This window comes from Suillus subalutaceus, assembly GCF_016647625.1.
Source record: "Suillus subalutaceus strain FC151 chromosome Unknown DFJ58scaffold_185, whole genome shotgun sequence".
NCBI classification, from domain to species: Eukaryota; Fungi; Basidiomycota; class Agaricomycetes; order Boletales; family Suillaceae; genus Suillus; species Suillus subalutaceus.
The window spans coordinates 19,805-35,686 of record NW_024540434.1 but is presented as its reverse complement, the minus strand read 5'-3'; the positions used below and the strand labels follow the sequence as shown (position 1 = coordinate 35,686).

Genomic DNA, 15,882 nt, shown 5'->3' with positions numbered 1-15,882 from the left:
GGTTCGTAAAACGCCACCCAGTAAGGTTCTGTGCCAACGTGGCTATTGGCCGTTGTTGGCGCTGAAAAATTCTTGCGAAGAATTTCAGCCGGTGTGTGTGTATTGATTTGAAACGGACGATCCGAAAGAAATCGCCTGTCACGAAAAGACCTTGAGAACCATGGAGCAAGGCCGTTACCCCCATCCATGGGAGTGGGCGCCCAACTCAAGCTCAGTTAGCCAGTCTTCAGATACTAACGGCTTACTCCCAAAGGAGATACTTCTGTTATGCTCCAAACTGAATAGTCAAGGTGACGCACTGTATTCCCGAAATTCCCACATAGATCAGCGTGTGCAATGTCGTCAGCACTAGTGTTCCGGTGTTCGCAGAAGTCATGATCAGACTAGAAATACGAAAGGTATCTGGATTTGAAGAGCCGAGTTCCAATACTGATACTTGTAACCAGTAATATGAGCTGTTGTAGTAATTACATACACGTGTTCGTGCTTGGGCGTGATGGCGAGGCACGTGGTATTCAGACTAAGGATGTCAGAACAGTTTAACAAAGGTAATGCAGCGTCTGTGCGATGCACGTACATTCTGCCCACAGTGCGGCGAAATCATAGGCATATGTAGGTGATCCGTTATTTACGTGTGACATGGTGGGAGATATCAACGGGTACCGTGTCTGGCCAGGCGCACGTTTCGTAAAAAAAACGCGGATCTTGCAGTCACCGGTTGCTCTGTTCTGCTTCAGTCCGCAAAGGGCCATCCAACAACCGAACCGTACAACGTTAACAATCCGGCATGGGCGGGGTATGGGCCAGGGCGAACGCACCTAATCTGACCTAATCAGGAATTGCCCTGCAATGGAGCGCGGCATCCTCTCCTAAACAGTGTGTTAAATTGTAATCAGAACCAATTGTCCTCAATGTAGAGTCCTTGAGGAGCTATATTGAAATGTTCATGCAAGGTCGCCAAGGCAAAAGAAGTCTATTGAAGAAACTGTTCCAAAACATGTCTTCGCCGTGGTATAGAGGAGCGGAATGGCGTGTCGTGTCGTTGTCTTCATTTCAGGTGGACATAACGAGCGTACCGGCTGCCTTTGATCGACGAGAACATCATGGTGTCCTAGAAAGACCACGAGAGGACAAGTCGTCGATTCTAAGTTACTGCAGTGGGTTTAGGGAGAAGCAAGCATGCTGGACTCGCCTGGAGGGTGGCGTGGGATCGCAATTCAACCTTGCAGTCGTCTGCCATCTCGGCTTGAACATACCGCATTCACATAGGGCGACGAGCCCGCTTTCTGTCTTTTCACACAATTACCCGCCAGGCGGTTTACTTCCAGGCCAGTTAGCTGAAGACTCGCCAGATACCCTGTTTGAATCGTTCGAACTAATCACGTTTCGCTCGCTTTTGTTCAATCTCTTCACAAATCGTGTTGGACGTAACAGGCCAGGGCATACTCCAAACATCACCGGACATTCACCTATCAAAAGCTCACAAAACACCCTTATAATTACTCTTATCTAGGCCGAGCCATGACCATCACGTTTGGCTCCTTCGATGGAGTGTGTAGCACTGCTGCTCTCGTCATTTGTCCATTGTTAGGCACCTCTGGACAAGGCATAGAGCCTACATGCTACTCACGCAACGTTCAAATCGGGCAGACCGTTATCTTCCAGCCTTGTATGTATTCCGAGACCATGGATGTAGTGTACTCACCGATCGAGGCTGACTTTCATCTGTTTAGCTACATGTTTTGTCCACATCGTTGCAATAATCATGACTGCAATTATGATCTATCATATTCGCTCAAAGTATACCGCAGTGGGGCGAAAAGAGATCGTGATGTTCTTTTGGCTGTACATGATCATCGAACTTCTCGCAATGTTCCTAGACTCGGGAATCATACCGACTGCAAACGTCAGCTATCCCGTGAGTTATTATGCAAAATCATGCGATGATCTTATACCAAATGTACGTAGTGGTTTGCTGCAGTTTATACAGGTCTAGTAGCAACTGCCTACTGCTGTCTGCTTATCAACGGCTTCGTTGGATTCCAATTCGCTGAAGACGGGACACCTCTTTCTCTTTGGCTCCTTCGGATATGCTGTTTCGCCGTCTTCGGAGGGACATTCTTCATCTCTATCGCCACCTTCAAATCGTTTGTTTCATTCTCCCCGACAAAAACTACCGCGCTCTTCGTCATTTACCTTATCTGGCCCATCCTATGCGTCGCCACATATACCATATTACAACTCGTTCTTGTATTCCGGACTCTTGACGACCGCTGGCCCCTCGGCGACATTATCTTTGGGATCGCGTTCTACGGGATCGCTCAAGTTCTTCTGTTCGCTTTCAGCATCACCATATGTAATGCCATCACGCATTACTTGGATGGCCTGTTCTTCTTCACTCTGTGTGTCTTGTTGAGTGTTATGATGGTCTATAAATACTGGGACAGTATCACGGTGCGTTTGTTCCCCGTTTATGCCGTTCCATCCATCTATATATAATATTTGACACAGCGTGAAGATCTCGAGTTCTCTGTTGGATCTAAAGCTGCAGTTTGGGAAGTTAAGGACCCACTTCTCACGCCTTCAGTTACAGCTCCCAGTGCAGACTATGAGGAGGATACATCAAGCTACCACGCTGGCGCCGCGAGCCTTGTGGGAGGTGTTAGTGGTACGCAATATTACGGCGGCAAGCAAGCGTATGGTGCCCAGGGTGGTTACGGACAAGGAGGATATGGCGGCGGGCGAAGGGCTTATCCACCAACATCTGAAGGCTACTGAAAGGACTATTACGTAAATGAAGATATGGACAACAGTGGTTCACGGTACTTTCTACAGACAGTGGCTTTAATTCACTACTCTCATGATCAGGATGCTTTACAAGAGAATTGGTCACGCAGATAGATACTCTGCACTATTTCGGAGAGTCCGGCCGCCTGATCATTACATTATCTCGCAGGACTCGGATGTTGCTCCAGATATCTAGATGTGCACAGATCTGGGTATAAATGGAATTTATCTTAGAACGTTTCAAAATTTGAACCATCATCGACATCGATGATCACATCACTTTGCGGTCTGGGATCAGTGCGAATGCATATATATTCCGTACACATCCAATTATGCTTCGAATCTGATGAACGCTCTGTACCATCGTAACAGATATTGCGCTGGATATCGAGGGTATCAAGAATATGCATTGGATCATGCTGTACACGGGCTGTACAGATCGCCGTCCTTAACGATATCATCATGACATGATTATATTATACACCTGGACTCCGAGTTTCCCGTGTGCTTCCTTGGAAGATTGCGGCAGTACAGGGAACAGCTAAGACCTGTTAACAATCCCATACAGCGATGTAATCCCTGTCAACTTCCGATGATCAGATGCGAGTGCCGGAAATGCACCATGTCCGTGTACTTGGCAAGACCACCTAGGGTCCGCAGCCGCAGTGCGCACTACAGTTTGCCAATGAGGGTGTCGGACCGAGTGAGGGGTGTCAATTCCAAATTCTCAACAGGGGATAGGGATATTTTGCGGGGTGATACAAGGTGATGAGTCCATGAAAAAGGACATGTGTGGTACAAAGGTGTGCCTTGGTGTACCTTGAGACAGAACTACGTTCGCAACACCTACATAAACCGCATGGTGAGATGGTGAGATGGTGAGGATATAATATAATTTGGTCTGATGTAAACGTTACGCATTACATTCTTTGTGGTTACAACAAGTCTCCTTTAGAGGTGTTACTTTTCATGGCTCTGACCGGCCCCTTGGTCAGATTAATGAGAATGTAAGATTTTTTATAGAAGCAAGGCTACGTCCGGGGCTACTATATTCGATCGTCCACCGTCGCATGCTACGCCCATCAGTTGCAAGAAAGTATCGGTAGCTGAAAAGCCCGATGGGATGAATATACCGGTCGCGCACTTGTGCTGTATTTGTATCATAATTTGTAGATGGTAAATAGAGAAGGGCCGTCGTGCGCGTGAGTCGTGACAGTGGTGCGCTCGCACTGCGCATGAGTAAGGCCCTCCACGCTCTACACTAGCGGATCCATAGCGTCGGTAAAGTCTGGGCCATCAATGGCAAGGTGCCACGAATCGGACTGGAACGGATGCAGGTTTACATGCAACCCGCTTCCAATAACCTCGAATGAGTTTCCCAGATGCTGTCACAAGATCGAGTCATCGACATCATACCTCGTGATACTGGAATGAGCAGTCACGAATTGATGTGTCCGTTATAGTCAGCTTTGACGAGCTTCTCGAATGCAAGCATAACATCAGCGGATGCGTTAAAATGGACGTTGGGTCTTTTGGAGGTTCTGTGCACCCGAGACGACGTGTGTATTGTCCAATCTAGGCCGAAGAATCCTCGTCTTTTGGAAGGTATTCAAACATTCTGTTGCAAGTGACATTAATAAATACGTACCGAGAACAAGAACAAGGATCCAATTGCGAAAAAGGCACCGAGCTCAAGTTGCGATAGTTGTTGTATCGCGTCGTTCAAGACGAATCGGCCAGATCCATATTGGAAACCAATTAGGACTAATTCTTCACGTGCTGGAAACGAACAAGATGTGTTAGCGCTCGAGAACGACGCTACATCATCATACCTGTCTACCTTGCGACGCTTGACAATGAAAATCTTCGATGGAGTAGGGCGTGGTGGACCGACTTGGAGGCTCGCGTCGCACAAGTGTCATGCCGCAACTAGAAGGTGGCGGTCATTCCGAGAAAGTCTGAGCCGATGACTCCGAGGGTGAGGCAAAATTCTGGGTTGGACACAACAAGCTAATAGCCTGTGTACATGTATGAGGAAAGCCATCGACGATTAATCCGCGTTTCTAACTTTCCAAAGTCGTACGCAATGTGCATTGATTTTCCAACACGTGACTGACGCGTCGCGATTGGGTTTGTTTATTCAGTGGGCAAGCACGCACAAATATCGTGACCGGTATAAATAACGCGGGATATCTTGGAATCAGCCCGTCGAATATCTTGCCAGCACACCGTACGTTCAAACGATATTCTGCCAATATTATGATTTCTACCACCGTCTACGTTGCTTCGCGCCTAGCTATTACGGGCTTTATCTCGGTGTTATTCTTCGAGGAAACAGTTCTTCGTCCAATCCGATCTGGACCAAGGAAGGTTTCCGCCGGCCTTGTCGTGTCGGCGTTCAAGTCGACAATCATCTTGATCCTAGCCGCCGATGAAGCCGCATCAATATATCTGAGCAACGATACCGGTGAGCCCTCCACTGGTGGGCACACCCCCAATGCCGTCCCGGCAGCACCCAGCCTGCTCGGAATGGTGTGCCCAATGTGCAAGCTACATCAGGGCTCTCCGGATCGTCATCCGCCCGCGAATTTTGTATGGCCAGTTCCAGCCCAGAAGTTTTTTCTATCATTTCAGTCATCTCCATCTTCATTGTCATCGTCACCTGTATTCAGATCAACAACGCCCTGCGACATCACTACTAGTACTCTCGATTTGCCATACTTCGCCAATTGTAAGCGCCTCTCTATCACATCGGATGCTACCCTTGTAGCCTGCAATGACAACTGCTCGAAGGATGTCCTGCTACCATTTCAACATTATTTATCGTCACCTGTACTAGAATCAACGCCCTACGACATCACTACTACCCTCGATTTGCCGAATCTCGCCATTTGTAAACGACTCTCAGTTGCATCTGACACTACTCTGGTAGCCAGCGACGATGATTTGAAGGTCGTCTTCTCTGACAAGGTATGAAGTATCATACCTAAACTTCCCATTGCCTAACATTTAGATCACTACAGGACACCTATGCTATGCCACACCCTGGGGTGCACGCACTAGCACACACTACTCCGAATGACGTCCATGTCGACGTCCCAGCCCCGAGCACAACTATTGACATCATTAGCCCCTTTTGTACGCCGTATATTCGGCCACTCGTCCTGCTAGTCGACAAATGTCGGACAATGCCTACGCCTATTACTAACCATTCCATCCCCAGATCCGTACACCTCACTGACACCTTACTTCAGACGACACAGACCGTCAACTCCCTCCACAGCAGTCCGTCCGCAGTCCCCAACGACGATTTCATACACTCGAAGGGCATCTTCACTGGCACTGACGAAGCATTGCCAATGGACACCAAAGACGTCGAATACCCCATCGACACCCTGTCCCCACGCATGCCAGCTCTTACCACCAACAATGCTCTCATTATCGAAAATGCTTTCCCTATCCGCAATGCTCCTTCTCATCCGTTGAACCTTTGACCACTTGCTCTACTCGATAGCCTTCTAACGTCGTTTTCTATAAATACTGACACTAGCCCTTCTGGACCCGCCCATCCCACTGATGTGTTAGCTCACAAGACCAAGGCTGCTGCCTCCTGGCTAAAGCCCCTGATACTCGTTACTAAATACGCCGCCAATCGACTCACCCCTCTCCCTCCTACGGCACTTCCATATCAGCCTAAGAAGTTGCGCCCATGTAAACTCAAGCGGCAGAAGGTAAGGACGTTTTCAATGCTAGACTCAGAATGCTACTCATCATATTTCATTAGCGCAAACCTAGATCTTTGCGAATGAACGCTGCTTGCCACAGCATCGTGTGTTCTCGCCTTCGGCGACACGCCAACAGAATCGGTCAGTCATTTCTCTTTATGGTCAAATTCCCCATTGATTTCAGTACCACCAGTTGGCCACCTTACGCAAGTCTGCGAACAGATTCGTATCGACAAAGCACACATCATAGACGCTTGGGTTACTGCCATGGCAGATGTGGGGCTCACCTCAATGCTGGCTGGTGACCACCGGACGTCGCCAGGATCGCCGCTCCCTCTTACATTCGATGCGTTGTCAACTTTAGAGCCTGGTTCGCGAATCAAGGCCCGCCTTGCGTCACTTCGCCATCGAACAAATGCAATCGCAGCCGTGATTCCAGCCACTACCACCTTTCCACCTTCACTACCATGGCGATGCACTTCTGACATCCCCAGCAACTAACGCCTGCCCACTGCAGCTTCAACACTGACAACCACCGCCTACTAACAACGACCCCGCGAGAGGCCACCAAGGTCACGGGCCGCAGACTGACGAGAAGAATACGACACCACCAAGACACGCATCACGCTACTGATGCCACGACACTATCAAGCAGGACCACTCACGACGGTCGAGACAGTACACGAACAATGTTACGACACTGAAATGAAGTGACTTGCTTAACACGGGCCACAAGCCGATGATAGTAAGACTACGACACCATCACGACCATTTAATGACACGCATCACAATTCAAACGTCACGACACCACTAAGCAAGACTAGTCACGACACTCAAGACAGCACACGAACGACGCCACGACGCTCTCAAACAAGACACCATTTCACAGCACTCACGACAGCCAATGCTAACACCCACGGTCCACGACATTCTTGACGCTACGACACCATTAGAACATTTCATGACACTCACAACACCGCCACAATGCCATCCACCACCCGATGCTCACCACTGACCTCATCATGACCCGCGTCATCGTCAGGAAACGCGATGTTCCACAGCTGAAATGACTTTTCGACCCTGCTTTAGAAGACTGAATGACCTCATCGGGCTTGATATCTACGTTACCTGTTTTCCTGACTTGCACCTCCTAGTCTGCGTAGTATCCTTGTATTCTTGTATTTACTGAATAATCCTTGATGATCAAGTTCTTTTCCTGCTCACGCACGTTTGGATTGATGATTCATTGACACGAAAGGAATTGAAAAATACATTTCCGGAGTTTTGACCTGCTTTCGATGTGCGATGATGCGCCCGAAGTTGATGTAGATCCAGATGACCATGCAATGCGTGCACCTCTGAGCCTCTATTTGCTTACTACTGCATGCATAGTCACGGTATCATGATTCATGATGCGTCCTTGGTCGATGCAGAATCAAATTACCACGCAATGCGCAGCACGTCCGAGTCTCTATTTGCTTACCACTGCATGGTATCTCTAGAAAACGACACAGTTGTTGACCAGCATTCCCATGACAATGGTTTCGCTTAGACAGTCTGCTCGAGCTGCTTCAGACGTTACCAAAGTCGAAAAAAGTATGCGGGAAAATATTCTTCATCCAAGCTTACTCACGACCTTCGTAAGCACAATGCTTAATTAATAGGGTGCTACATGTACGGAGTCCCTCAGGCCTCAATAACGCTTCAGTAACAATCCTCAAAATATCTATAGTTCGTATTTTTGTGATATTTGACCTTCAAAAATGCGGGGGTACATTAGCTGGAGCCTCCGAGGGCCTCTAATAACTTACTCTGTTCTCAGAGCCCTTCAACGACGAATTGACAATTACTGCAAGCTTCTTCGAGTCTGCTAAGAATCGAAGTACTTGCGCCCACTAGATTGAACGGACCAGCCGAGTTTGCCCCTGGCAGCAAACTGGCAGTCACATGACATGCGACATATCCAAGTTCATGATGATACCCACGCTGTTACTAGAATCACTTTCGCTGCTCGTCAGCAGTGTGCTGTACATCGGCAGAGATATCAATGCATGGTGATCCGCTGTGAGTGACCATATCTTTTCACAATCCACAATCCCCATCTCAACCTCACAAGTTTCCAGCTCCAGAATATCATCTCCACAACCAGTGACAACTCATCGACCATCCCGGGTCCTTGACCGTGACACCGCCACTACCATGGCATATATATCCTTCTCACAACCCGCGCGTCCTCAATCTTCTTACCCTGCTTGTGGTCTCGTTATCATACAATTTATTATATCACACTGGCGCTTGTTATCGCTCTCCGACAACGATTTTTCAGCATTTTCCTGATGGGCCGGCCGCAAATGCGAGAAGCTCTCGAGAACGGCATTGCGAGAGTTACTAGAATCGCTGACGAAGCCGTGAATGGTTTTCAAAATTGAAACGTGGTGTTTATATCACGCCCACAGCTAAGACTAGCCGAAATTCAATCATCAAGTCGAATTAAGCTTCGCGATCCATAGCTACATGGGACATCATCGTGTTTCATGATTACTATTAGTACTCGTGAGTGCTCACTACTCAGGTGTTCAAGTTCGCCACTCACTGAACCCACCCTCCTTCAATATGACCCTAGTATCAAATGATCCTAACTGGTGGCCGACTATCCAATTTTATCGCGTTGAAAGCTATTATACAGGTTCGGGAAGCAAGCCGGTTGATGTTGGTTTATCATTGACTTCTAGTAATTGGTTCCGCAGTTGCGTCCACTGTTGTGGTGATATACGACTGGGGTGAGCAAGACACGGCCGGGTTACTGGTTACTGAGGAAGTTCCTGATGTTTCTATACTATTCCCAAGCACTCACATTCGAACAAGAGGTAGGTGATGTCATTGCTAGAGCAGCCGTCCCACTATTAATGGTTTTATAGTTTGAACTGGTCTGGGTGAGCATAGTACTATGTTAGAAGGACAACCGGATGATTTACGATATGAATTCGAGATAGAAGCGACGCTGGTCCCTCATGAGTGTCTTATATCTCGGTGTACGTACCTCACCAAGTTACGATTGACAAGTGCATTTACCTTAAGATATTCTAGCTGCGCTACGGTGGAATATTATACTCTGTGTATGTTTACATGGCCAACACGTTGGTACTGTGCTGATATTCCACCTCTCGTAACCAGCATCAATGTGCTGGGTGCGTCTCTCCCACTCTTTGTCCTTCTCACGTGTACCAAACTGTGGCATGTAGCAAGTATTCCCGACACTCTCCGTGACAGATGCTGTGAGTAATCCGAGCAATGCGTGCCATTGCCGTCCAACTCACTATTCACCCATGTAGGGGTGAGCGATATTCTCGACATTGTTGATTAAATGTAACATCTGAACAGCTGTGAGATTGGACTTAGTCCCCTATAATGCTCATTACTGATTGTGTTTTTAGGCACTGTTTTTGATCTCGAACAATGGTGGATGTTTACCATCGCAAATATCATCCTAGGCGGTGAGCTACTTAGCTTCAGTGCATCACTAGTGTCATTAGCTTGGCTGAAATATTATGCAAGTGATCATGATCACTCGGTTGCATGCCATGTATCAGCGATCGAGAAAGATGCTCATCTTTCTTGTTGTATTCTTCCTTGCCGTGTCGATTACCAGCGGAGTAATCACGGTAATACAAAGCTCGCATCTTACAGGAGGTAAGCTTTGGTAATGCATGAAGGACTTCAGAGAGTCAGGCTCACAAGACAAATAACAGAGGAACTCGTCCTCTCCGGTACCTATCAGTGCGATTATGGAGGAAACAGCATACTTCTATCAGCCACCACTTGGATACTCGGCACTGTATGGGAGGCCCTCACATTGTATCTTGCAGTCCGGATCGCTATGAAGCATTTCCGTGAACGGCTATCAACAGGATCGATTATTGAGGACTGTTTCACGGTATTAATAAAAACTCATGTATTTTACTTTGCAAGGTGAGCTCGTAATTTCTCGGAGTACATATCTTGTTAACGCTGAAGTTCCACGCGTTCTAGCTTTGCTGCCGTTGCTTCCTTCCGCATTAGCCTCCTCTCTCCAAACCTGCCGGTACGCTCATCCATGACTGACTCACATGTATCTGACTGCTCCTCGATTATGCAGAACGGAAGTTCCGAGGCAGATGAGCTTTATTACGGTGTTTCGCTAATTTCCGCGCTCTTGCAGATGTTTTTGCTGGGACCCCGCCTCGTCCTTAGCGTTCGAGAACACGGCACCAAGCTCGTTGCTGACTCTGACGAAGCAATTGGCATGACTTACAATCGCTTTCCAGGAGCACGCACCCGTGTCGACTGGTGGCGGTGTGTAGTATGGGAAATGCTCCATGACATTGGCATCTTGGCGTCGGTGTATTGCAGGGGGGTTGAGAATGCTGTTTGGATTTCGGAGTTTCGTCATGGTACTGATTGATATGCGTTCTCAATTATGTCTGAGAAATAGCCTTACCCTATGTTTGGGTGTAATGACTACAAACCGTTTAACGCCGGAAAGTGCTGTTTCAACGCTTACCGCAACTACCACTCAGCTCAGCGCCAAACCCAGTCAGCATAATATATGTCCCCGTTTTATTGCTAAACCCTCGTCGCTACCGACTCACTCGACCCTTCAAAAGACCCGTTCTCGTCACCCTTGCCCTACTCGCAACATGGCCGTCCCGAATCTGTCAAATCCCACTATGCAACTCTCGTCATTCTGTCAATACCATACCCGTTTATAACGCCACTCACACAATCCTTTCGTAGCCTCTTTCCTTCCATTCTACTCTACCCTGTCAGGCGCGACGCCACTGCCTTCAGCGTCCGTTGTCACATAATTGATTCGGCATGGCCATACCCGACCCTTAGCTCTTCCCGGTATAAAAAGTAGCCCATGTACATTCCCTACTGCAGGCAATCATAACCAGTATCCAAGTCTCATTCTCGCACTCGTCATCTAAACAGCATCGCTATATCTATCGTTTATCATCTCAGACTCGTCACGGTCCTCATCGCATAACCTTCGTTAACGCTAACCTAACTCTACAGCGCACCTACAGACCACTAGCGGTCTCCACGCCCATTCGAATTCGCAGCGAGAGCCTCGTAGGTTCTTACATGGGAAAACCCAATATGTGTAGTAATTTAAACTGGCCAGGCGCCCACCCCTGATTGGTGAAGCAGCATTGTCATCTTATCTTCAGTTGACTTAGGTAACACTTGGGAATCGAACAGGGTAAACTGGCCGAACTGAGCATGCATTCAGGGGGAAAGGGTCAACTACTCTATCAGTAGATCAACGCTTTAATACTGTAGAGTAAGGATATTGGTGATGGTAACCAATATTAGACGATGAGAGCCTTACAGTTCTAGAGCAAAGCGAACATAACAGCGTACATGATAATGAATATCGACTGTGAGTGAAGACTGAAACGGAAGTAAGCTTTCGGAGAATCTTTCCCTAGAATCCAAACAAGAGCAATTGCGAAACAGGAACTCCCTACAATGAATGGATTGTGGAGGAAGGCCATCATAACGACTGCTTGAACGACAGTCAAGACTATTCGGGTCTTAAGGGGAGACTCCAGAAGGATGGGTATGGTCGGGACTCCAGTCTTCTTATCCTCGTGATAGTCCCGCACATCGGCCATAATCTTTGGAAGACCTTGAGTTGGGAGTTCATTCATAGGAAGAAATCGTCTTACACAGTGACAAATGCGATTGACTATCGACCAAATCATAGTCTCAGTGACCGTCCATGGAGGCACTTTATGGGCTGATTGCCATGATAACTGCAGTGCTGAGTGGACGACGAGGAATGGCATACAGCTATCTTCAAGTCAAAAACGATAAATCGTCAGGATGCGACAGCACATACCTCCGAATGATACCATCCAATATAGCCTTTACGCCAGGAATTCGTTTGATGATCAATGGTTCTTTAGATCTGGGTGAATTATATCCCACTTCTCGATCATAATTTGCCAGTATGAATCTCTTCAATACCCTGTCGATCCACTGAAGATCAAGCGGCGTCACCCACAGGAAAGCGGGGGCAGTGAAGACTGCGGTGATGAATGTCACTTCTGATGGACTTTGACATAAAGCCATCACAAGGAGCGACGCATTTAACGCCAGAAAAACACGGGCAAGGCGGAACAGGGGGGTAAAGCGCTTCATGGCAGGCGCACCCAGGGCACCAATGACAACTTCTTGATCCTTCAAGTGGTCAACACTGACAGTAAGAATGTCGCATGTCAAGCATACAGTGATCTTTTAGACTAGGTAATCAGAAAAACTGTAAGGCCCGGAATCAACAAACAGAGGGCCTACCGGCCTCCAGTCAATCTGTCCAGCGATTTCGTAGGACAGGAAGGAAGAAAGCACAGCAGTGCTCATCCCCACGATGATGGGCTGCAGGATCACGTAGCCAACGAAGGTTGAAACTGTGGGCGTAGCCATCTCATTGAAGGTAGGTTCTCAGAGTCCGCAAGCCCAATAAGAGGATGTGCAATAGAGTTGTAGCCTTGTAGGTGACCTTTTATCATTCCTAAGAGCTTCGGCTTCAAAATAGGAGAAATGTACAACGTACGGCTAGTGTTGTTGGCAGAACTCGGGAGTTCTGCTAGCCGGTTTGGCAAAATTGGTTGTGCCTGGTCCACGGCAGAACCCCACGGTATCCGAGACTTGCGGAGATGTAATTTAGATCTCTGATAACAGTTTGAATTCAAGAGAACGTGAAGATCGACGTCCCTAAAGTAAGATAGTGCATGCCGGAGGGCGCCTACTCGCATCACTGATCAACGACAATTTCGAGCGCCTGAACATTGCGGCGACACTGGATAACATTGATATCATCGTTAGGAATGTTGTACAGATAGTCCACATGGCCTAGCTGGGCGTCTAGAGTTTTGCCAGTTATAACCGGCAGAACTAAACTCAAGTAGTTTTTCCCCCTGCACTGAACGTACCTCAATCTCAATACTTCCAGCACCGTTCGGTGATTATCAATCACCTGGCTGTCGCATGGGTCTGCAGAAAACTAAGAGCGAAAATAAGTATCAATGGACTGATAATGTAAGCTTGCCGAGTGGGTCTTCGCCTCTGCCGCAACTGAGCTAATGCTCGTACCTTGCCGTAGGAGCTGAACAATTTCGCAGTGGTAGCAGGTCACATATCACCGGGTGATGGCCCTGATGGGTGCAGCATTGACTTGAAGCGAAGATGTTGAGTCTGGGATCTTTTCATTGTGAATGACGTGAGGTGAAAGTACAGCGTCAGGGGAGAGACACCGACCAAGAGTTCATATGTGGTACCCTGTTATCATTCAGATCTTTCTCAGTTCCTTCGAACAACTTCAAAACCTGAGAAAACAAAGTCCGGACACCCTTGAGGCACATCATTCACAATGAAAAGACCCCAGACTCTGTTCAACATTTTTGCTTCTAGACAAAAAGTTCTGCCAGTGGTACTTCAAGCCGTTCAGCACATTGCAAGCTCAGCGACGCCTGCGTTAAATAAACTGGCAGAATAAAACATCGGCTCCCCAAAACAAGGTACATGCAAATTTGCCTGACTTACCCGAGTAGCAGGAACAGTGGCGGCAAAAACTTCTTGACCACGAACAGGACAAGTTTCTGGCGCACGCCAACGCCAACATCACGGAGGTATATAGCTCACCGCCCAGTATTATATATACAACCTCACTTGTCCAATGAAGTGCGTCGTACACGACGAGGCCAGACAAATCCAGCAACATTACTGGAACTTCAAACTTATCAGCCTCGGAGAATCACATGCTTGAAACAGACTCACAGCTGTGGCAATCGCTACCAACGAGTGACTTGTTCGAGAATCTCACTCGCCACTACATTGGAGTTCAGTTGTTTTGGCGATGGAAAGCATCAGTGCGGAACGCTCACTGCATCCGTCGTCAAAATTGTTGGAACATTGACTGTATGCGGTTCATCACAAGCAAGAAATAGAGCATATGCGAGGAGACATACTCAACATGTTGATCCTGATTGTGAGGGATGGGCAATGAGCGCAATATCGGTGGCTTAAACTTGCAAACGTACACAGAATATCTTATTCCAACATAGCGCACCTAGGATATTTTGAAGTCAGCAAAACTAAGCGTATCGCCGTGAACAAGTTGTATTTCCTCGTCATTCTTTTGATGTGGGAGTCCACTCACCCAGATCAGTTCAACCTATAACACAATTCTCAGCGAGTTGGCTGCCCCTGTAATGGTGTCAACCTACCTCTTGTCCGAATGTAAGTCCTACAAATACCATAATGATGCCAGTGGTCTTTTCATGCTTAGTATTACCGTACACCCCAATCGTACATTACCCCAACAGAGGCGGCAACTGCGAAACGTCAGCGAAGGTCAGTCACTGTCATCATGCGCCTGACTCTCCATGAACCTACAAAATAGCTGGAAACAAGACTCGCATTGATGAGTGGGCCACCAACTGGGATCATTCGAGACTAGAGTCATTCTATTAGATGATGGGAGTGAGCGAGCGGAGGAGCTTGGTGGACGTATAACGATCGCATTCGTGCTTGATATGCATTAAGCCAAAGTGTGATTTGAAAGATAATCTGATCGAGGTAAGTATTTCAGGCTAAATTCCAGTAGAAAGACGATGTGCATTGGCCGTAACTAAAACTTGTTGGTGAAATCACATGACTCGTGGGAAATGTTCGAACACCGCAATCTGATCATCTCGTGTAGTTTCCAGTGCGGGGTTAATTTTATACAGCACTAGCGTCCTTGAACGTTTGAACGTTCTTACCTACCACTACAGATAAAGGAAAGAATGGATGGAGTCTAGGAGAAACGGGGGGCACTCGAGAAGTACATAGGGGCTACGGGAGTACGCATGACGAGCAGAGGGACGATGACAGGACGGACAGAATAGAAAGAGAGGGAAGGACTGCCGCCTTTGTATTGTTGGGTGGGTTGTTCGCCGTATTTGTTTTCCTACAATCAGGCGTCATCACTTGTTTTTGATTACGAGACCTTCAGGACATGCATGAGCGTATTCATATGCCAATCACACTCACTACACACTTTGCATCTATGATATGCACCTTGTACAAATTGATCTTCACGGGGGCCGCCTACAGCATGGAACACGCTTTAGCATTGTGGATCAAAGAAACACAAGAATGCATAGCTCACTCTTGTAAAGGTACCCAAAGTTTTCTTCCGAGCATCAATATTATAGAGACTTGACTCCATAATCGATATGATATCAGAGACGTTCAGAAACCTCAAGCTCAAGGTTGTACGATGGTAATGGCTTCGCGGTTCGGATGGCCTCTATTACCGTATTATGACATCCCACAGGCATCC

At 47.5% G+C, this 15,882-nt stretch overlaps 4 protein-coding genes across 4 annotated transcripts; 3 read left to right on the top strand and 1 right to left on the bottom strand.

Moving 5' to 3' along the window:
* The first annotated feature begins 1,183 nt into the window (after nucleotides 1-1,183).
* DFJ58DRAFT_817426 (chitin synthase III catalytic subunit-domain-containing protein) lies at nucleotides 1,184-3,033 on the top strand. Its single transcript, XM_041391793.1, has 4 exons — nucleotides 1,184-1,669; nucleotides 1,734-1,918; nucleotides 1,969-2,454; nucleotides 2,512-3,033. Exons 1-4 carry the CDS (start codon nucleotides 1,522-1,524, stop codon nucleotides 2,776-2,778), a joined length of 1,086 nt encoding a protein of 361 aa, XP_041237276.1. The 5' UTR covers nucleotides 1,184-1,521; the 3' UTR covers nucleotides 2,779-3,033.
* Nucleotides 3,034-5,124: 2,091 nt separating this feature from the next.
* DFJ58DRAFT_159646 (uncharacterized protein) lies at nucleotides 5,125-6,424 on the top strand. The gene is made up of 2 exons (XM_041378953.1): nucleotides 5,125-5,757; nucleotides 5,811-6,424. The coding sequence occupies exons 1-2, from the start codon at nucleotides 5,317-5,319 to the stop codon at nucleotides 6,279-6,281; spliced, it is 912 nt and encodes a 303-aa protein (XP_041237275.1). The 5' UTR covers nucleotides 5,125-5,316; the 3' UTR covers nucleotides 6,282-6,424.
* A 5,463-nt stretch (nucleotides 6,425-11,887) lies between these two features.
* DFJ58DRAFT_669321 (uncharacterized protein) lies at nucleotides 11,888-12,980 on the bottom strand (the record flags this gene model as incomplete). Its single annotated transcript, XM_041382773.1, has 4 exons — nucleotides 11,888-12,172; nucleotides 12,224-12,347; nucleotides 12,397-12,791; nucleotides 12,852-12,980. 4 exons carry the CDS (start codon nucleotides 12,978-12,980, stop codon nucleotides 11,888-11,890), a joined length of 933 nt encoding a protein of 310 aa, XP_041237274.1.
* An 884-nt stretch (nucleotides 12,981-13,864) lies between these two features.
* On the top strand, nucleotides 13,865-14,618 carry DFJ58DRAFT_817401 (uncharacterized protein). Its single transcript, XM_041391792.1, has 3 exons — nucleotides 13,865-14,040; nucleotides 14,100-14,285; nucleotides 14,334-14,618. Exons 1-3 carry the CDS (start codon nucleotides 13,927-13,929, stop codon nucleotides 14,580-14,582), a joined length of 549 nt encoding a protein of 182 aa, XP_041237273.1. The 5' UTR covers nucleotides 13,865-13,926; the 3' UTR covers nucleotides 14,583-14,618.
* Nucleotides 14,619-15,882: the final 1,264 nt, after the last annotated feature.